Source organism: Myodes glareolus, chromosome 4 (genome assembly GCF_982192425.1).
Source record: "Myodes glareolus chromosome 4, mMyoGla1.1, whole genome shotgun sequence".
In the NCBI taxonomy this organism is placed as follows: Eukaryota; Metazoa; Chordata; class Mammalia; order Rodentia; family Cricetidae; genus Myodes; species Myodes glareolus.
The window spans coordinates 87,422,902-87,445,499 of record NC_142029.1 but is presented as its reverse complement, the minus strand read 5'-3'; the positions used below and the strand labels follow the sequence as shown (position 1 = coordinate 87,445,499).

Below are 22,598 nucleotides of genomic sequence, written 5' to 3'. Positions count from 1 at the left end.
CTTCTCACATAAAGTGTGAGAAGCAGAGGACTCGATTTCTAGCTTTAGAAAGAAAAGGTACCTAAAAACCTTTGTGGCAGCCCCAGAGAGGCTCTTGGAAATCACACATTCATTCAGGTCACTTTTGGGTGAAGTAGTTAGCAGGGGTTAATAGCTGTATCATATGACATCAGCAGTCCCCCACCTGGACATTCTACTGTATCCTGGAGAGTCTGGAATTCTGTGATGTCACCAGTGTTGTGGCAACGCCAACTGCCCTTGAGGCATTCGTTCAGTGCCTGTGTGGTTCACCCACAGCCATGCTGACAGGACTGAACAGGCTGCTTGGGAGACAGGATGGAGAGCGCAGGGAGACCAGAGAGAGGCACAGGGAAGAAGGCCTTCAGTCTCCGAGACACACATCAAGAAATAAATGGTTCTGGGGAAAGCACAGTGAGTCCTGGGCAGGGGATAGAGAGCTTCCGGAAGGAGGAAGGTTTAAGTTGTTCCTTTCAGGTGTGGAACTTAGGAGGTGGCAGCTGATCAAGCCTTTGCTAACACTGTGAGGGCTGGAAAGTATTCTTCGGAAGGTTTTAATAAATATTTCAGTATTACCCATGTGATTTATTACTGCTCTGACAGGACACCCCAATTCCCTACCACCTCAAGCATTGTTTCCATCCCATGGATCTTCCCTGATGTGTTTGTTCACTTCATGGATCTGACCTTCCTTCCCCATCATCTTGAGCTAATGCCTTAGCATCCTTTATTTCTCATCTTATTGATTAGTCATCTTAAGGATGGGAAGAGTCATTCCTGGGCAGTGTCTGGAAAGTAAAACTTGACCTCCACACAGGATGAACTTGTGAATTAGAATGCACTAGATTCTAATGAATCAGGGAGACCTCTGGTTTGACAGGAAACGGTGCTAAATGGCTTCCACTGTGTCCCAGGGAAGGCTCCTGGAAAGGGTAGCTTGGTTTTTCCTGAATTGGGAAAGAGCTATCAATCAGATAGTCTATGATCCTACATGTCTTTTGTCTGGACATTTTATTGTATCCTGAAGAACTCTTGGCATCTTCTATGAAATCAACAGTGTAGTGGTAAAGCCAACCGTTGCCCTTGAGGCATTCATTGCTTATATGGTTCACCAAGAGACATGTTGACAAGACTAAGCACACCGATTGACATAGAGATCTCTGGTTTTCTAAGAAGGTGAGACTCAAATTGGACCTTCTAGAAGTGGGGTTTGGGAGCTGGGACCATCTGAAGCAATGGGCCAATGGGCTTCTTCTCTGGGTTCCTAAAGAGGCGACCACAATTGGAGGGTTTCTGATGTTTAGTTTGGCAGGGAGTTAGGAATGCTCAAGGCTGCAGCCGCTGTGCTGGGAGCTCCTTACTATGATTCTGGGTGGGAAAAAATGCATCAGGAGACAGTGTCACTGTGAGTCATCAGGGTCTAGTGTCCCTGACTTCATCCTCAGTGGATTTCTGTAGGCCCCATGGGTATCCAATGGGAATATCAGGGAGGAAAACTCCCCATCACTGCACTCAGCTCTGAGACATTCAGTTGCTTTAAGTCTTGGACACAGGTTAGCTCGTCTTGGAGGTACAGAGAACCAGGGTGTCAGGACCTTCCTGCATCTCATCAGACAAGAACTGACATTATTAAACTAGTATGACTGGGATAGCCTGTACCTCCCAGGGTCAGTGGCGCTGCAGTTGGGACTGAAGTGTTATGGAAAATTTTACTTCTTTGGCTTTCGTGGGGGGGGGGCTGCCACAAAGCTACCATATAAATCACACACAGAGGCTCATTCTTATCTATTCCCAGCCTTAGCTTGTCATGTTTCTTGTCAGCTCTTCTTGACTTAAATTATCCTGTCTACCTTTTTCCTCTAGGCTTTTCTCTTTCTTTTCTGTAAATCTTCCTTTCACTCTTACTCCATGGCTGCTGAGTGAGCTAGTGTCTCACCTCTGGAGTCCTCCCCTCTTATTCTTGGGCTCCTCTTTATTCTCCTCTCAGAGTTCAGCTTCTATCTATACTCTGCCTGCTAGTCCCACCTATCCCTGCTCCAGTCTTGCTATTGGCTGTCTATCTCTTTATTAGGACCATCAGGTGTTATAGATAGGCACAGTAACACAGCTTCACAGAGTTAAAACAAATGCAGTAAAAACAAAGTCAACACCTGAAAATAATATTCCCCAACATTGATGATATCTAGTGATAGTTATCGGCAAAAGAGACATGGGTTATGGGTCCCAACTTGAGGATAGTTGTTCTGTTCTTTGGGGTCTTCAGTGAGTTCCATGCACTCCCTCTTCCTCAGGCCTCTTCTGGGGACTCAACATGGTCTCTCATGACCCTGTACCATTTCACTGTACAAATTCACTGATGTTTATCTACCTACAGGGAGTACTGGAAAGGCACGGACCTCAACCTTCCTCACTGAGGAGGAGCAGCAGATGAACAAGGTTGATGAACTGACCCTTCAGCTTCAGATGATGACCAATGAAAGGAATGAACTTCATTCATTCCTGGCCAATTATACCAACAATGATGTGAACAACAGGTAGTCATTATGTCCAGTTCTCTGGTGACTGTCTTGACCCCCCTGTGTCCACCCCAGCATTCCTCATGTCACTTGAGGCTGCACCTCCAAGGTGTCCTTCTGCCCAAACTACTTTTCTCAAGAGCGTCTGAGAGGCAGAACTGAAGCCTGGGTAAAAGTGAGATGTGGACATGGGCTGTTCTGCTCCCTCGTAATGAAAAGCAGAGCCCATGGCCTGAGTCATATTCTATGGATGGGGCAGCAGTGTGTGAGCTCTCAACACACATTCCAAAGAGTTCTTGACAGGTGTTGGCTTGTGGGAGATGCTGGGTGCTGAGTTCATGGGAGTCTTTGTATTTGACTGGGTGATTTCTTGCTGGTTGTTCTTGGAGGATGGCCTGGTCCCACTTGGTCCATCTCAGTGTGTGACCAATAGACCTGGAGCTCATCTTGTCACCACTCTGTTCTTGTTCCTTGTACCCTGACATAATGTCACCTACCTGCATTTCTCTGGCATCCTACTTTTGTATGTGTTTATGTGTGTGAAGGGCTAACAGGCCCAAACATTGCCAACATAGCAGTGACCAGTTTTGCCCTTTTCACTTCCTCTCCCTTGATAAAACATTAAATTACATTCCTAAAATTTGTCCCCAAGGTTCATTCTCTTATTTGGCCACTGACTCAATCTTCAAGGCAAACACTATGGTTCAGAAATCAAAATTCAATATTTTGCTATTCTGGCTTTGCTGTCCAATAAAGTCTCACCAACTCATCCTAGCACAGACTTCCCCTTATCTCCTTAAAAACCCACTGATGAAAAAGACACCCATTGCTTGCTCTCAGCTCTTGCCTGATTCAGAGCCTCCCTCCAATTCAATGATTGCCCTGGGTCAATAAATCTCCCTTGTTCTGTGGTGTCTGAGTGTGTTCTGTACTGTCTCTGAGGGGTTCCGTTATAGTATGTATTCATGTGTGTGTGTCCAGATCCTGTGAGTAAGAGATTGGTAGCAAGGCTGAGGATTTGTCTGTCTCAGAGTTTCAGATGGTAGAAGAGCTGAGGCCCTGGAGGCCCACTTTGAGCATCCCTGCCCTCATTCTTTGTGCTCACATTGGTGACTGAATGGAATTCCATGGAGAGTTTATAAAGCCATTATGCTGTACAGTCTCCTCCATGGAAATCCTGATTATGAGTTCTGGGCATCCATATGATAACAGGCACACAGAATAGACAGTCCGTATTCTGAAGACAGGAGACATGACATCACAGGATTCAGGAAGGCCCAGACCCGTGGCACAGATGATTGGGACATCTTAAAAAGAGCTAGTTTGCTTCTCCAGGCCTACTGAAGAAGCTCGTGTAGCCCTGTCTGTCTCCCTCTTGAGTCCTGCCTTTCTGACACTGGGGCAGTGTAGTAAGTGTGATAAATATCAACAGATGCTAGTAATTAGGATTCAGGGTTCAGGATGTGACATCCAGTGCACACACCCTTAATATATGTGTTCATGGGGTTCTTTGTTCCTGGGCCCATGCTCTACCACAGGCTGAATTCTGAACTTGAGATCAGAATTCATCAGAAGGAGACATCAGTGCTGGAGAAATTCCCCAAGGAAAAAGAAATTAGTGAGGCCTCTTCCAAGTGCAAGGAGCTGACTGAGAAGACAAACTCCTACCAGTGAGTGTCTGATTTGATGGGACCCCACACTTCAGAAGGACAGCTGCTGCACTTACTTCTCTTTGAAAGAAAATGAGGGTTATGCTTCTAGCTTGTTTACCTTGTACTTGTCCTCCCAGACTGATTTCTCACAAGTGCAAGGAGTCAGAGAGCCCCTCCCAACAGTGTCCTGTCTGCTTCCAGAGTTTCTAGATAGAAAACATGGTTTGCACCATGAATGGTCTCTGGGACTCTGAGAGGGGCTTACAGAGCCTGTTGCTATGGGACACAGATGTGGAATGTATTCCTCTTGGATCTTCTATCCTCCCTCAGACCATGTTTGCTCTATACCTGATGATATTCTCCCAATACCATGATCAGTGTAGGACCTGTGTGTGTTGGGGATGCAGAATCCTGTTCTCAGAGCTACATCACCTGGATGATACTGGCATGGCTAATGTGGGCTGCAGTCTGGGGCTGTCTGAGGACATGGGACCTTGCAGGGAAGGTGGTATTAGTAGGTAGGAGTGGCAAATTAAGGTGGACTGGAGCTCATCATTGTTTGTGATGGTTAAACACCCTCCACAGCCGACTTCTGAGGGAAAGGACACAGATGAAGGAAAAAGTGGACATGTTGAGACAGGACAACAGAAAGCTGCAGCAGGAGCAGATCTTCCTGCAAGAGTCCTGTGAGGAGACAAAAAGGCTCTGTGAGGAGACCTATGAGAAGATCTATGACCTCTTGACAAAGCAGCAGCAGGTAAGCTGAGGCAGCAGGAGCCAGCAGCCCACCTATCTAACTGCACACACACATATGTACACCGTCATGTAACCGTCCACTCAGTTACCCAGCTGACCACCTGCATTCCATCACATAGTTCATTTCTGGGATCCTTCACAAGTTTTCCTGGGGAGGTCACCTCTTGGAAGACACAACCTGACTGGCAAACAAACAATCCTGCTCTGGTAGACCTGCAGTTCTTTGAAGGAGATAGGTAAATCACATATCACACACCTACATGTCAGTACGGTAGGAAGGATTCTAAGCCACATAGGAAAAATCCCAGAGCTTTTAGTGAGAGTGAGTGAGTGAGTGAGTGAGTGAGTGAGTGAGTGAGTGAATGAGTGAGGACAAGGGCCTGTGGATCATTTGCTTGGTAGAATAGAATATTTTTATTCTGCTTAAGCTACCAGACCAGAGCTCTTTGGATCTCCTGTCTCCTCAGAGGTAGAGCTTCCTATCTTTTTCTGTCTCATCTTATTGCTAAATGGTTTGTTAGGAAAGAAAGAGCAAGGACTTGGTGTTTTCCCAGAATTTTTATACATTTTTACTACTTTGGAATTAATGAGTTTTGTAATAAAAAATCCAAGCCTTAGAGCTATTTTAAAAGTAAAAAATAGACTTATTTCCTTTCCCCGAACTAAGGTAACCTCCCAGGAAATGTCTGGTTTATCTCATTGGCTTCAAACACAGAATCGGGCAGTCCGTTTCAATGCTGATATTTTGATGCTTACTCTATCATGCGCATGGTTATGTTTTAGTATGGATTCCCCTCATAGTTGTACAGAGAGCTGCATTTTAGAACACTCGGTGACCTCTCTAGGCTCCTACTGACTGATCTGGGGCTATTTTCATATTGTATGCCCTGTGTTATGGTCCAAAGTTGTTGGGTCATGACCATGGGTGCCTTCATTCTCTGGTGCTATCAAGGTCTTCTCTGGAGAAGCCTGGGTAAGGTTTCTTAGGAGACTAGAATGGGTCAGCTTAGAGCTATTGGGAGGCTTCATGTGCAGCCTCTTCCTTTGGGACTTGGTCTTTTGTGGTCAAGCTCAGGTGTGCAGAGGTTTTCACTTACAGTATGATCAGTGAGTCTTGAGATGAATGACATTTCTGGATGGGGAAAAAAATTCAGACTAGGACAGGAGCCTGACTGAGTAGAAGAGCACTGAGAGACAGCACTGAGGACCCGCTACCTCCCCCTGCAGCAGAAAATGTACTGCAACACTCTAGTCCTCTCCTCAAAAGGGTGTGTGTGTTTATGTGTGTGTGTGTTGTGTTCAAATGTATTTTTGTGGATTTGAGAATGTGTTTGAGTCTCTATATGTATGCTCACTTATGGAATGATGGACATCCTTAAGGATGATGGAGACCAGTGTTAATAGAAAGTACTGTTCCTGCTCTGGTTAGCCTCAGTTTGCATCTGTCGCAGAGCACATAGAGCGGCCCATCTTTTGGCAAGTCCACACAGCTAACCTGCACAAAGAACCACAAAACCGATGCAGTTAAAAGTTTCTCAGGTGTTGTAGAAACATAAATATTCATCTGCAAAGAAATTCTTTGTAAAAAATCATGTAATGAAGGACATTAAGGTGAGAATGAGGCTGTTGAGGGAAATCAAGGGGCCTGAGAGCAAGAAAGCCCAGTTGAGGATGTGTGTCCTTCTCTGCTCTGGGTGAAAGGTAACTGCCCATGAACGACTTTTCTGCATCCTGTTTTGTTCTCCTCATCATTACCTGCTGCTATTTTCCCTTCACCTTTGTCTAATCTTGGCTCATTTGGATCTTGGATCTTGGTCTGGATTTTATCATTTAAGAGATTCTGAACTGCAGCGGTGTCCCCCCCAGCAGAAGTCCCATAGCCGTGCTGAGCTGTGAGAACAGCTGTCTTAGTGCAGCCCACTTAGGCTCATCCTAGTCTAAAGCACTCACTGCGTGTTGTGTCTGCAGCGCTCAGAAGCTGCTTTTATTCAAAGCTTCTTTACACTGAGATAAAGTTGGGCTGATGGGGGTTGGGAGAAATGAGGACCCTCAGATATTGTGAGGGTTGAAAAATGAGTAGCCCAATGCGAAACTATGTAAAATTTTTCAGAAGCTTTGTTTGCAGTCACAAGATGACCCTGTGATCCCAAAAGGAGAAGTAGGGTCCACAGAGAATTTAGGGGACACCTGGGTTACAGAAGCATTTCTCAGAGCAATTGCCAAACCAGAAAATATTCAAATGCCCATCATTGATGAGTAGAAATTCAGTGAAGTCAAGCCCTTCCATGGAATATTGTTAATCATGAAGTAATAGACGTACCCATTTTGGTCATGAATCAACCACCCTTCTGTTATTTAGAGAAATCCATGACTTAACCATCTTACTGCAAGAATAGGGTTTCTTTAACTCCTGATTGGAGAGTTTTCCTGATTTTCTGAGCTCATTCCTTAAACTCATTGGGATGAAATTGAGGTAACCCGTGGTTTAGAAAGCTCCTTTTGGAGGAAGCTGCCCTCCTTGGAGCCACAGGGAAGCACTGAGTGAGAAGAAGGGGCTGTTCCACCATCAGGCAGGGGTCCTGTACCACGGAACTAAGCTTTTCGAGGAGAGGACTAGAGTGTTGCAGTACATATTCTGCTGCAGGGGGAGGCAGCGGGTCCTCAGTGTTGTCTCTGTGCTCTTCGACTCAGTCAGGCTCCTGCCCTAGTCTGCATTTCTTTCCCTTTCCAGGAAAGTACAGTCTTGAAAACTTGCTATGCAAGCTTAGTTAACTGGTCAAGGAACCCTGACACCCACCATTTTGTGGCCTGGGTTTATAAGGCAAGCACTACATTGACTGCCCTGCCCTGTGTTCTTCTCCCATGCGTGCATGTGGTGCATGGACACACAGGCACACAAACCCCACATATATAAAGTAGAAATAAAATGAGAAATTATCAAAACAGAGACAAAGTACACAATCCTCACCACATCACCACATCCCTGTGCCTGCTTTAGAATATGTGGAGAGAGGGTGTGGGCTAATGAAATTTAACTCTCTTCTCTAGAAGATCCCAGGTGATCTCTTCTTCCATTCGTGTCACCTAGGAACTACATATGTGGATGCAATGTAGTGTGCTTGTATGTGTGCATCCTGTACTTGTGATGATCAGGACTGTGTGAATGTGTTTGGTTGTGTTTGTGTACAAGCATGCAGATCTGTATACATGGGTGCAAACAACCCTGACCTAAGAACACAATCCTCTAATGAATAGGAACATCAAAGACTGGAGGAACACCTTCAATTCTTACTGAAGCAGAAGGAACTGGTTATCCAGCAAAGGGACTTGGCAGGAAAGCTGCAGCATCACTTCACTGAGTCCCAGATGAGGTAGGAGCACGGACTGAGAGAAGCAGTTGTAGTCTAGTGGATCCTCTGTTTCAGGATTTCTGACCTTTTTGGGTTTTAGTGTATTTGGCAAGGTTCCCACCCACATCCAGGGAAACAATACCTCAGAGTATCGATTTGGTGAATCACCAGAAACTTTTGTTCAGGCAACAGTATGCTTGATTATGAATCTTCTAGGGACTGTGTACCCTTCTTCTCCTGTGAGAAGGAAGAGGTCAATTGTGAGGGACAGTATGTCCTCTGACACTTTATTTTCCTTCAAGAATATCACATTTAGAGATAAGTTTCTAATCTTTTTGCTGACTTGAATGCACTTCTGCTGATTGCAGGCTATCGGTAGGGTTCATCAGTTTCCTGTGAGAAGATTTACTCTGGCCATAAGCAGATTAGGAGTTGACATAATAACCCCTTGCACATTCTGGGCTGTAGGAATGTAGCCTTCTCTGCGGTGTTGTGTAGGCTCCACTAGAGGACCAACATGGAGTTTTACAGGTTGCTCACATTCACCTGGTATCTAATTAAGGCCAGGAGTATCTTTCCTGAAATGTGACTCAGATATTGATATTACTCCAAAATAATGGTTTTTTGACTGTTGAAAAATGTGCTGTTTTTTTTTTCAAGTACAGCACAGTGTATTTTCCAGTTCAACTTATATCGGTTTTTAAATGTTGAGAAATAAAATCCATCCCAGGGACACTCAGACCCTTTTTCCCTTGGGGAAGCAGTCAATGAGCTCAGCTAAAAGACAATGAATTTTCTAACTGGTGAGGGCTCAGAAGCTGACATGGGAGGGCCCCACCAGGCCTCATTCCGAGCTGCCTTTCTCCTCTAGGTTTGAACATAACCAGCACGAACTGGAACAGAACACGGCCCAGGAGGAGAGCCTCCTGCAGATGGAGCTGCTGCAGCAGGAGCACTATGTGCCAGGCAAGTGAGCCACCATCCAATCCTATTCCCACCAACCATGGGATTCACAGTGTGAGCTTTCTTCCTTGACTTTTCTTTACTAGGGGTGAATAGGCCCTGATTTCTTTCTTACCTGTGTCCCAGAGAGACTGTTTCTATGTCTGATTTCCATTTCTTCTCTGACAGCACCTCATAAGAGAACTGAGAAGCCTGGAGGAAACGAGAGACACCTTGAAGGCATGATATTCTACATTCCAGGATCCAGGCCACCTCTGAAAAAGCCACGTCCTCTCTCCTGTGAGCATTGAGGAAAATATCAACCAATCATCAGAGGATCCAGCCACAATCTGATCCGTCTCTGTTGGCTCACAATTTCCAGAGAAAAGATTGTATCAGAAATAAGCTTGAGATTCAGAGGACACCCCACAAATTACTCAGAAGCCAAACATCCATCAGCAAGTGGGCAAAACAACATGGAGGGAGATATGTGGATGAGCAAGAGTTATTCTGTCAAGGGCTTTGGCAAGGTGACTCCATGTGTGATGTGGAATCTGACAAGGAAGACTCTGTCACACTGCTATCCAGACAGACCACACACAAAAGCCCAAGATTCTCTCTCTAGTGCAGAGCTGACGCTGACCCCATATCACGTATAAGTGTTGCTGAAGATAATTCACTACAGAGACTAATCCACAGCCTCCTGGCTCATGTTATTGATTTGCTTTTTCTTAAAGAAAATTCCAAAGGGAAGTGGAAATTTTGTTTGTTTGGTTGTTTTTGTTATGTTTTAGATTGTTTTGGTTTGGTTTGGTTTATATCTTGGGATATCTGTTCATTAGTTTTTGGTTTTCTTCATTTTAGTGTAAGGTTTTGCTATGTTTTGTTATTTCATTTGTTCTTTCCATTGCTTTTATAGTTTGCTAAGGTTACACACTGTCTGTAATGACCACTGTCTTAAAGCCCCCATTGATGAAATTGATGTCTTATGAATAAAAAGCAGTTTCCAACTTTTTTTAAAGACTCTTCTTTAGGCAGGTGAGCTGTCACACTCCTGTAAACCCACAACTCACAGGCATGGATCTGTATCAGCAAGTTCCAGGTAGCTAGGGATGCACAATGATTTCCCAGCCAAGGTCTGCACAGGCAGATGGCACCTTGGATAAGGATACAGATGGCACGGCCTACTCCACGTATACCCACTAGTCTACAGAAAAACTGGACATATTGCATCCTCGGGGTCATATATTTAGCTTCCAGTAGAATGTGGACACACACTGTACAACATGTTCATGAAATCATCATGCAGACCAAACTGAAGGGAAACACAACTAACTGTAGCAGGAAGCTTTCCTGTGTTCTGCCCAGTCGCGAGAATGCTTATAAATAATTACTTTGAGGCTTAATATGAATTATAATTGTTTGGTCAATGACTCAGGCTTATTCCTAGCTAGTTCTTACATTTAAATGAACCCATTTCTATTAAACTGTGTATTGCTACATGGTTGTGAACTAGCACTAATTCTCTGGCATCCCCCTACTCTGGTTGGCTTCTCCTAGACTCTGCCTTTTTTCTCTCTGTATCTCTGTTTGTAGTTCCTGCACAGCTTTAATCTGTCTTACCCTAGGCCAAATCAGCTTCTTTACTAACCAGTGGTAGTAAAACATATTCACAACATACAGAGGAGCGTCTGACATCACATAACTACATTGTTCCTGGCCTCACAGGAAAGGAGAGCATTCAACAAAGGAATATACAAAAGAAATCAGAACATTCAAAGCAATCTGCCTCTGTTGTTTTTGAAACCTGAGCGATAAGCAAAAATGATAACCGCACAGAAGAAATGTCCTCCAAGACATGTTGGGTCATTTTGTGGTGCTTGTGGGTGTTTTGCCACCACATACATGCAATTCCCACAGTGACCCGATTAGGGCAGTGAATTCCAACTGGAATGCACATTAATGACGTTTGTTTGCCATTATGTTGGTCTTCTGAGACAGTCAAAAGAGCTCTTAATGCATGAGCCATCTTTCCAGTCCCTTGCACTTGACTTTCTCCTTCCAGTCATACATGCTTATTAGTGGATTGGATCACCTTCAACCAAAGACAGAAGTTTCTTGAGACCTGTAGGGACAGGTACATGAAGTAGGCACATTAATTGTCTTAGACTATCACACATCCATGCAGAGCTCACATAGGTTCTGGAGTCTGCCCCAGAATCACTGACTGATTGGAATGGATTTCTTCATCTCTCATCTAGGTTGACAATGCAGGTTAGGACTGTCTAATCAAATTCAGAATTTGAGAACACCCTATTGGCTAAAGGTGGGGTAAAGAACCCCTCTTTTTTATATTGATTTTTATTGAGCTCTACATTTTTCTCTGCTCCCCTCCCTGTCTCTCCCCTCCCACTTCAATACTCTCCCAATATCCCCACGCTCCCAATTTACTCAGGAGATCTTGTCTTTTTCTACTTTCTCCTTCCCATGTAGATTAAAACTATGTAAGTCTCTCTTAGTATCCTCATTGTTGTCTAAATTCTCTGGGATCGTGGTTTGTAGGCTGGCTTTCTTTGCTTTATGTTTAAAAACCACCTATGAGTCAGTACATGTGATAATTGTCTTTCTGTGTCTTGGTTACCCCACTCAAAATAATGTTTTCTAGCTGCATCCATTTCTTTGCAAAATTCAAGCTGTCATTATTTTTTTCTGCTGTTCTCCATTGTGTAAATGTACCACATTTTCCTTATCCATTCTTAGGTCGAGGGACATTTAGGTTAATTCTAGGTTCTGATTATGACAAACAAAGCTGCTATAAACATAGTTGAGCACATGTCCTTGTAGCACGATTGAGCATCTTTTGGATATATATCCAAAAGGGGTATTTCTGGGTTTTGAGGAAGGTTGTTTCCTAATTTTCTGAGAAATCACCATGCTGACATCCATAGGGGTTGTACCAGATTGCATTCCCAACAGCAATGCCGGAGTGTTCCCTTTACCCCACAACTTCTCTAGCATAAGTCATAGTTAGTGTTTTTGATCCTGGCCATTCTTACAGGTGGAAGATGAAATCTCACAGTTGTTTTGATTTGCATTTCTCTGATGGCTAAGGATGTTGAGCATTTCCTTAAGTGTCTTTCAGCCATTTTAGATTCCTCTGTTCAGAGTTCTCTGTTTAGGACTGTACTCCATTTTTTAAAATTGGATTATGTGTTCTTTTGGTATCTAATTTCTTGAGTTCTTTGTATATTTTGGAGATAAAACCTCTGTTTGATGTGGGGGTTAGTGAAGATCTTTTCCCATTCTGTAGGCTGTTGTTTTGTCTTGTTGACTGTGTCCTTTACTTTACAGAAGCTTCTCAGTTTCAGGAGGTCCCATTTATTAATTGTTTCTCCCAGTGTCTGTGCTCCTGGCGTTATATTTAGGCAGTGGTCTTCTGTGCCAATGCATTCAAGTGAATTCCGACTTTCTCTTCTACAAGGCACATTGTGACTGGCTTTAGGTTGAGGTCTTTGATCCAACTGGACTTGAGTTTTGGACATGGTGACAGATATGGGTCTATTTTCATCCTTCTACATGATGGCATCCAGTTATGCCAGGACCACTTGTTAAATATGCATTCTTTTTTCCATTTGATATTTTTGGCCTTCTTGTCAATAATAAGGTGTTCGAAGATGTGTGTATTGATATCTGGGTCTTCTATTCAGTTCCATTGTTCCCAATTTAAGGCTGTTTTCAGTATTGTAACTCTGTAGTAGAGTTTGAAGTCTGGGATTGTGATACCTCCAGAAGTTCTTTTATTGTACAGGATTATTTTGGCTATCCTAGGTTTTTTGCTTTTCCATATGAAGTTGAATACGTTTGTTTTGAGGGTTTGTAGAATTTTTCTGGGATTTTGATAGGCATTGTGCCTAATCTGTAGGAACCCCTCTTGATAGTCTAACTAAGCAATATTATGAGGAGCCTTATGACTAGCTGGAGTAAAAGGAACCTGTATCAGGGGCCACAGACCTCCTGTGGAGAGTGTTTCCATGCAAGACTATAAAAAAGGAGAGAGATGATTGATAGATAGATAGATAGATAGATAGATAGACAGACAGACAGATAGATATCTCAGAAGTAGATAGCTCAGAGACCCAGGGCAAAAACTTTTTTTTTATAAATCAGTAATGTTTGGTTTTATCCTAGGTCTTGGGGGCTATCTACTACTGGCCTATCAACTATCTGTCTGTCTGTCTGTCTGTCTGTCGATCTATCTATCTATTTATCTATCTTTCATATATATATACTCTGATTCTTAGTTTCTGAAGCAAGTTTTTGGTGTGGGTTCCTTCTTGTGGAGTGGGCCTTAAATCAGTTCAGACACCAGTTGGCTAGTCCCACAAGTTCTGTGCCTCCATTGTCCTTCATATGATGTAGGCAGGATATTTTGTAAGTCAAGGGTTTTGTGACTGAGTTGGTTGGCATCTGCTTTTCTCTTTCAATAGCCCACAGAATACCTTCCCTCAGACAAGAGACTAGAAGGTAGAGATGCAGACTTCCTGTATGACCCAGCTTGACTTCCCCCACGCTCCATGTGTGGATGTTATCTCAGCAATGGGTCTCGCTGTCTGTTTCTGGAGAGCAGCCCTGTGTCCCAGCAGCAGCCTGGGTGGTTTGGAGATTTCTGGGTGGTTTCTATGGGGCACCCTTGGCCAACAACTGAATTGAATGCAGCCCAGTCCTACAACTGGAATCCCTGCCTGGTGAAGGAGATGGCCAGTTGAGACTCCATTACTAGGAGCAATCACTAGTGATGTGGGGGACTCATAAATGGGAGGACAGGACATAGAAAATAAACTTTCCCACTTAATGTGGTATTACTTAGACTAATACCAGATAGGAACATTCAGACCCTGCATCATGCTGACATGACCAAAACCAGGGGTAGGGGTGTTGGTCAAAGATGGTGCTTACTATGCCCTGAGTCTTAGGGTGATTGATAGTGAAGGTGATTTTGTGAGTCCACCTGAGACAGCATGATTGACAGTGAAGACTCCGCTACAAACTGTACTAATAGTTTTGAGTTCCTCCATGTCCGCAGGACTTAAACTAGGGAGACCGAAGTCTGTGTCAAGACATTAGCTAGGCTTGGGTGCATGGGGCAAGAAAGCAGCATTCTATGGAACCCTCACACTTTATTCTCAAAGGGGTGAGAAGAAATTTCCTAGCAGAAAGCTTTCCAAGGAAGATAGTGGTTTTCCCCTCTCCTACCCGGTAGATTCTGAGTACAAGGTCACTTAGCTCATCCCAGTCAATCACCTGGTACAGGCTGATAAAGATGGCCTAACTATAAGAACAAGGAAAAAGCTGACTTATGGTAGAGAGCAAAAGTCCTTGCACCCGTGCCAAAACAGCTTCAAAGATTCTCTTTGTAGTTATGCCTTTAAAAGCTTACCCCACAGAGGAGATACAACTCTTCTCTACCTCACTGTAACGGGGATGGAGATGAGTTTCAAACATGTTTGTATTATGCTGATTAAAATTTGCTTATTACGGTCTGGGCCTCTCTGGGGGTCATATTCTGGGCACATCACATTGCAGACTACATAGGAAGGACGATAATTGTCGTGACTCAGATTCTAACTGTGATTACTCCTGCCACAACACAGACACAACATGCCGAGCAATGAGCCCTAAAGTGGGTGCTTACCTAAGCCTCAGTAAAGGTCAGCCCTGTGCGGACTGGTTTCCGAGGCTTCCTTCAGTGTAAAGGATTTCAGAGACACCTAGGACAGAGAGGGCCTGAGGAAACAAGCTTCACTGGGAGCAGAAGCCTGGAGCAAATCCGGTCATTGGATCCAACCCAGTCCCAGAACACTGGCAGATCAGGACTGAGCCAGCGACCAGATCCAGAGTCAGCAATCTCCACCAGAACAGGTCCAACTCCAAGCCAGGGACTTCTGAAGGGGGGGATCCAGACGAGGATTTACAGAAACAGATCAAAGCAGCAGCCTAGACCAAAGTAGGCCTGAGACAGCAAAGTCCAAGGGAGCAGAGCAAAGCACAGGAGCACTGAGCTATCTCCAGGAACAGGAGTAACCAATGGGGTAACCAGAACTGTGACACTGACTGTACCATGAGGAACAACCATCTGAGCTTTGGATTCACTGGCACCTAGAACATTATTCAGTAGAATCTCAGACAGCCCCAACCACACCTATTAGAGGAAAAGATGAGTAGAAAAGGTAAGATCACATGCTACACCACAAAGAGTAACACATTACCAGTAAAAAGACCCTACTGTAGTAGAAGGAACAAGCGGGCAACATCCCACCACCTGGCTAGCTTAACCCCAAAATAACCACGCAGAAATTGTATTGTTTAAATTACTGCCTGGACCATTAGCTTAGCCCTCTTATTGGCTAACTCTCACATCTTGATTAACCCAGTTCAATTAAATGTGTGTATCACCACGTGATTGTGACTTACCAGCAACAGTTTAACCTACGTCTGTCTCAGGCAGGAGATTCACGGCATCTGCCACACTTCCCTTCTTCCCAGCATTCTGCTCTGTCTTCCCCATCTACCTGAGTTCTGCCCTATCAGCTAGGCCAAGGCAGTTTCTTTAATAACCAATGAAAGCAACACAAATACAGAAAGGCCTTCTACATCACCCTACAAAAACAAGACCTGAACAACCAATTATGGATGAACCAGAAGAAAATGATCTAAAAAATAACCTCAAGAGAATTTTGAAATTCTTAAAGATGAAATGAGAAATTCCCTTAAAGAAATAAAGATAAAAACAAACAAAAAATTGGAAGATATTAACAAGACACTTAAAGAAAACCAAGAAAAGGAAATCAAACATATAAAAGGAACTGTCCAGGACTTGAAAACTGAAATAAAAACAATAAAGAAAACACAAGCCAAAGGAATTATAGAAACAGAAATCATGAGAAAACGATCAGGAACCACAAATGCAAGCATGAACAGCAGAATGCAAGAAACGGAAGAGAGGATCTCAAGCACTGAAGATACAATAGTCCTAGTAACAGAGAATCAACTGGTCATCTCCTGTCACCAGGCAAGACTTCCACTGGTAGGACTGGGTTGCATTCAGTTGAGTTATTAGCCAAACAACTGAAGTTGTTTGAAAATCCCCAAACAACTGAATATGTTGCTAAAACAAAGGGCTGCTCTCCAAAAACTGACAGCGGGCTTCATTGATGAGGTAGTATCTACACATGGAACTTGGGGAAGATGAGCTGGTTCACACAGGAAACCTGTATCCCTATGTTCTCATCTCTTTGTTGAGGGAAGGTTCTCTGCAGGCTATCAGAAGAGAAATGTGGACATCAAACCAGTTACATACCCTTTGACCTACAAAAAGTCCTGCCTACAAAATTTACAAGGACAATAGTGGCACAGAACTTGCGGGAAAAGCAAACTGGTGTCTGCATTAACTTAAGGCACATTCCACCAGAAGGAAACCACACCCAACATTTGCTTGGGTAACCAAGAACCAGAGTAGATAATAGATAGATAGATAGATAGATAGATAGATAGATAGATAGATAGATAGAAGATAAGACAGCATTAGATAGCCAAGAGACCTAGGCTAAAACCAAACATTAGTATTTTTTAAAAAAAGTATCATTAAATTAACCCCTAATGATATTCTGCTATACTCATACATAAGTGCCTTATGCCGTCATCATCATAGAGTCTTCCTCTAGCACGAGAGAGAAACAATGTAGACCCAAAACCAGAAATTATTTGGAGAGTTTCTAAATGGGAGGTCTCTATCAAATCTCTGCTTTCAAAACTCAGGGAAGCCCATGTAAGAGGAGGCTGAGCCATTGTCAGAGCCAATGAGGATGGGGGACACCAGGAGAACAAGGCCCTATGAACCAACTAAGCAACGTGCATATGAGCTCACAGGGATGGATGCAGCAAGCATGGGCCTACATGGGTCTGCACCAGGTGTGTGCTGGAGCCTCGGCGAGACACGTGCCCAGTCGGGACTTGGGAGGCGAGTGCGGTGCCAGTGCTCAGGGAGACTGGACAGGCAAGAAATGGATGGACTTGACCCAGAGTGGAGAGGGACCTATGGGGGCAAGGTTGGCCTGGGGTGGGATTGGAGGCTGTGCCCGTGGGGACCAGAGGAGGCAGAGCCCAGCAGAGCCCCAGGGCATATCCCAGAGAAAGGTGCTTTTGAACTGAGCTGATGCAGTTTGAAGCCAATTTTTGTTAGGAAAATAATTATAATCACGAGAGGTGTTTTATTTTTGAATTAACCAGAATTTTTGCTTCCTAGCAATGGATGGTTCCTGTCTTTCACCTAGACGTGTACTGGCTCCAGACCCGGGTCTGGTGCCTATTAAGTGCAGTAAAGAAGGAAGGTCTGGAGTAGTAACCAAAATTTGAGACAGAGTGCTCCTGGACTTCAAGACAAAATCTCCAGACCTGAAGTGAGTTTACTAATAGTCCTAAAAATGTCACTAATAAGGAAGAGGTCTATAATTGTCATGGCAAGATTGACAGCTAATGTAGACAAAAAAAAAGACAAAGAAGAAAAACCAAAACAAAATAGAAAAAGGAATCCACAAAGACATGGAAAGTAAGAGAAGAGTTTCCTGTTGTTTTGTAACAGAAAATATCAGGGGAAAGCACAAACACAGTTCCCCACTAACAAAAATTATCCAGTCTTTTCTACAGAGTGAGCTCCAGGACAGCCAGAGCTGCAACACAGAGAGACTTTGTCTCGAAAAACCAAATTAAATTAATAAGTAAAATATTTAATTAACTAATGTACCTGTCTCTATTGTCTGCTCCCTTTGTTTTAAAATGTAGGGGTTAAGGTATCGACTATTTTCTTCAGGAGGTTTCAGACTTCCCTAGGTGATGGACTGCTACCTGGGAGTGGAGGCCAAATACATTCTACCAAGTTGTTTTTGCTCACTGTCCTTGTTGCAGCAGCAGAATGAAGCTAGACTACATGGTTGAACATAGTGTAGTCTTATCTAGTCAGATGGCTACATATCAGATGCCTCCCGTACCCAGGTCTCTCGCTAATGCATGTCTTCCAGTCACTGATATTCATGGGAACCCACATAGGCAACAACCAAGTGGCTCACTGGTTTCTACAAGGGGCTGCTGCTGTGGAATATTATTTTAACGAGGCAAAGATGCATTACATTAGTTTATGATGAAGAATACTTTAACGGTGTAACAGTGTGCCCACTGCCGCCACTTGGGGACCTATAGCGTTTCTGCTGCTACAGCCACTTGGAACTCCACAGCATTTTTCTTAATCTTAATCCATTACAGACTAGGCTAACCTTCCACTCATAGAAATCCCCTTTCCTCTGCTTCCCAAATTCACTTTTACCCAATTTCCCTACCACATCAGAAGCTAAAGTAGAGGAAGCTAGACATGTGTCCCTTTGTCATTGTAATACCTCCCATGAGCAAGCACGTTCTGGAAAGACAACTGGGTCACAAAGGGAAGCCCAGGTCTGCATACGGTCGTGCTCCAGGCCTGTCATGTTAAGGGATTCATTCTTTCAGTTATCAGCTGTCTGGGGACACCTCTGTCCTCACTAGGTGGGTCCCATCCATCGAAGAGACATAGAACCCCACACAAACAGAAGAAAAGGCTCAATTTGGGATTTCCCTCCCAGACATTCCACATCCCTGAGTTACATGTTTCACAACCCATAGCAAGACCCACCTATCCACAACCTTATCAAGGAAGCATACCAACACCCCTGCACAGGCAAGGACGGCCATGCCATATCCAGAGTCCTCCTGAGGAAGCTTCCCCCTCAGACTGTCAGCTTCAGTTGCACACCTTGCCATAATTTGCATTCCTAGATAAATGGATAAAAGAGAACTTGGAAGGCAGGGTCATAGCCCAGACCATGAAGTCAGTCTTCTCAAGCTCATCAGTGGTTCTGTAGATCCCTGTTCAGGCATCAGTTGGGGTGTGTAGCTGTCGTAGGACACTTCTGTGGGGACTCTGATGTCAGACAAAAGAAATGACTCTCCTAAAGTTGAACGTGGGGAGCCAATAAGTTTATTGGCATTTTAGACATGAGAATTGGTAAGGGAGAAAAGAGGATGCTATGGGAGCACTTGTGGCTGGGACAAACAAGCAGCTCTCCACCAACAAGAGGGCTCAAAGGCCTACCTCTACCACAAATGATGAGTCACAAAAGCTGCATTCCTGGAACTCTGTGTGGGCAACTTGACAAGCCAGAGAATCTCCTCTCATCAATTCTTGCTGTTCATATAAACTCAGGGAAAGTGGGTCCTTGCTAATCTTTTAAATTTCAGGAACTTCCTGAATCTTGTGAGTTGTTTACTCCTGATTCTTAATTCAGAGGCTGTTGCTAATATGTTAAGCTCTAGGTTTAGAGAAGTGATTACTTGTGTGAATGGTCTGGCTTCTATTGTTTGAAATTGCTATCCATGTTAAATGTGCAGATAAGTGGGTTCCTCCTCTTTGAGAAAGGCTCAAGCCACGGCCTTTCTATCTGGGGAATTGTCTTGGTGATCGGATTGTTTGTAATGAATGCTCAGGGAGGATTCAAGAACAGAAAAAGGTGCATCAAAGGAAACTAAACAAGGCCTAGTGGTAGAAAATGGGCAGCAAAGGAGTCCTACAAGGGAAATACCATTAAGGGTTCAGGCATTGAGCCTCTGGACACAGGCAGCGAAGCTGCAAGAGTCTATCTTTTAACTTTTGGGCCCCTCATGATGGGGTCCTGATGAACCAGCCTGCCTCCATCTTCTGCTTGAAACTGGAATCTGTGTGAAACAAGAGGGACCCTGAAGGAATGTAACTAAAAGAGAGAAAATATCTCCAGAGATGTCTAGAGGACTCTAGAGCAGCGAGAAAAAGAAGTAGACTGGACATAATCAGTGTTGTCTGTGAGAGAAGGGAGGATAACCAGACATGGAAAGTAGAGAGAAAGCCAGGCAGGGGTGGTGGTGCACGCCTTTAACACCAGCACTTGGGAGGCAGAGGCAGATGGGTCTCAGTGAGTTCAAGGCCAGTCCATTTTGACATTAGAATGTCAAAATGTTTATTTTACTCGTTGCTCTTTTGGGGACTTACCGTCCAGCTCCCAAATAATTCACACAGAGGCTTTTTCCTTGTTATGAATGTCAGCCTTAGTTTGGGTTGTTTCTAGCCAACTTTTCTTATCTTGATTTATCCTGTCAACCTTTGCCTCTGGACTTTTGCCTTTCTCTTCTGTGTATCTTACTTTCACTCTTACCCCCAGGCTGGCTGTGTGGTTGGTCCCTTTCCTTATTGTGCTGTGTCTCCCCCTCCTATTTATCCTCTCTGCCATCCAGCCCCTTCTAACCTTTCTCCTGCCTCGCTATTGGTTATAAGAAGGATGTGTTGCTGGGGGAATTAGGGTATAGGAGGGAGGGCGTATGCAGGGCTAAGATTTCAGTGAGTTTTAAAATGTATAACAGGTTCTTGTGGTACTGAGGCCTCTTAGAGACCAGCACAGGATCTGATATGCTAATAGATGCCACAGGTCATGTGTCCCTTCTGCCTTCAGGTAAAGGAAATGACTCCTTTTGGGTATGGGAACCAGTTTCACAAGTTTCTGAGAATGCTGGTTTTTACCTCACCACCAGAACTCCTATAGCCCATTTTAAACTCGTTTCTGCATATTTGGACTGCCTGTGAGACCAAACAACTTCCAAACCAGCCTGATCTGCATAGCAAGATCCAGGGCAGCCAGAGGGAACACTTGGGTGTGGTATGATGGCCCCTGCCTGCAATCCCACCACTCAGGAGATGATAGAGCAGGAGGAATTCAATATTATCAATGTCTGCATAGTTACAGGCCAACCTGGGTTATATAAGATTCGGTGTCTCAAAACACAGAAAGAAAAGTGGAACTGGAGTGGCAGGTGGTTATGATTCACCTGGAGTCGGTAATGGCAACTGAACCTGGACACTCGGCAAGAGCAGCAAGTGCTCTTAACCACTGAGCACCTCTCTGGTCCCTACATCATATTTTTAGTCTCTACAATGTCACCGAAGCATTTTACATAGTCCTCAATTTTTTTTTTAACAATTTGAACATATGGAACACCTGCAGAATTAGCTTTTTCAAAGATCCATTCTCCTCCCAGGCATCATGGAATACACCACCATTAATGCCACCACTTGGGAAATAGAGGCAGGTGGATCTCTGTGAGTTTAAGGCCAGCCTGGTCTACAGAGTGACAGCCCTGTTTTAGAAAAAAAAATCTCTCCTAATTCTTTTGATACAGGGTCTCACTATGCTGCCCTGGTTGGCCCGGAACTCATGATGTAGATCAGACTGGCCTCAAATAAACATGGCTGTACCTGCCTCTGCTTTCTGAGTTCTCAGATTAAAGGGGTCACCACTGCCCAGCTAGTCTCTCTTCCTTCTAACCTGATGGTAAATCTGATTTTGGTTCACTGGGAATTTTCCTGCTCATTATGGGTCACAGCCTCCTGGGCTTTGGATTGCCTAGTATATGAGTTAGGCTGGCTATTGCTGGGTTAAATCACTGTCACCAAAGCATCCTGGGAAGGAAAGTTCTCTTTGGCGTACACTTCCACATCACTATCATCACGGAAGTCAGGACAGGAACTCAAACAGGACAGAAACCTGCAGGTATGAACTGATGAGGGGGCCATGGAGGAGTGCTGCTTACTGGCCTGCTGCACATGGCTTGTTCAACCTGCTTGTAGAGTCGGAGTTTCACTAGAAATCGAGGCTCCATTGAATTTGGGAACTTGAGATTTCTGAGAGAGTGCCCTTGGCAATGGTGAGGTTGAATTGAAGATGGGTATGCGACTATGTGTTTTATAATTTCCAGACTATACCCAATAGTAATTCCAGGTGGTACAGGCACCACAGGAGGGACAGCTGAAACCAGGAACTAGAGACTCTCTGAGAGATGCCATCTGGAAGACTGGCCAGCAGGAAAGTAATAAAGAGGATGCAGGAGGGTGAATGGAAGGCCTCGAAAAGATCGATTGTGCACAGAGAGTATAGATTATGTATATTATTGTATTTTCTTTTAATTATTTGACTGTGAAGGAGCTAAGTACAGAGAGACATTTCATTGTATGTGTTGCTAATAAAATCAGCATGTATATTTATAATGGTATCTTGACTTCAGAATTTGAGTCTAAGCATATGTTGCTTTGGAAAAGAGGTTCTTATTTTGTTTCCACAGAAGATGAGAACCTTTGGAAACATTACAAGTTAATGTGGTTTGATGAATCAAGACCCCGTGAAAGGTTGCTGGGAATACTCCCCCCCAAAATTGCTTTACACAACAACAACAACAGGAAGTAGTTTAGAGAGAATGAC

The 22,598-nt window shown here is 44.0% G+C and overlaps 1 protein-coding gene across 1 annotated transcript; it reads left to right on the top strand.

Moving 5' to 3' along the window:
• The first annotated feature begins 293 nt into the window (after positions 1-293).
• On the top strand, positions 294-9,266 carry LOC125388862 (disks large homolog 5-like). The gene is made up of 6 exons (XM_087905076.1): positions 294-432; positions 2,393-2,552; positions 4,073-4,204; positions 4,772-4,943; positions 8,198-8,313; positions 9,164-9,266. Exons 1-6 carry the CDS (start codon positions 300-302, stop codon positions 9,264-9,266), a joined length of 816 nt encoding a protein of 271 aa, XP_087761202.1. The 5' UTR covers positions 294-299.
• The last annotated feature ends 13,332 nt before the right edge of the window (positions 9,267-22,598 follow it).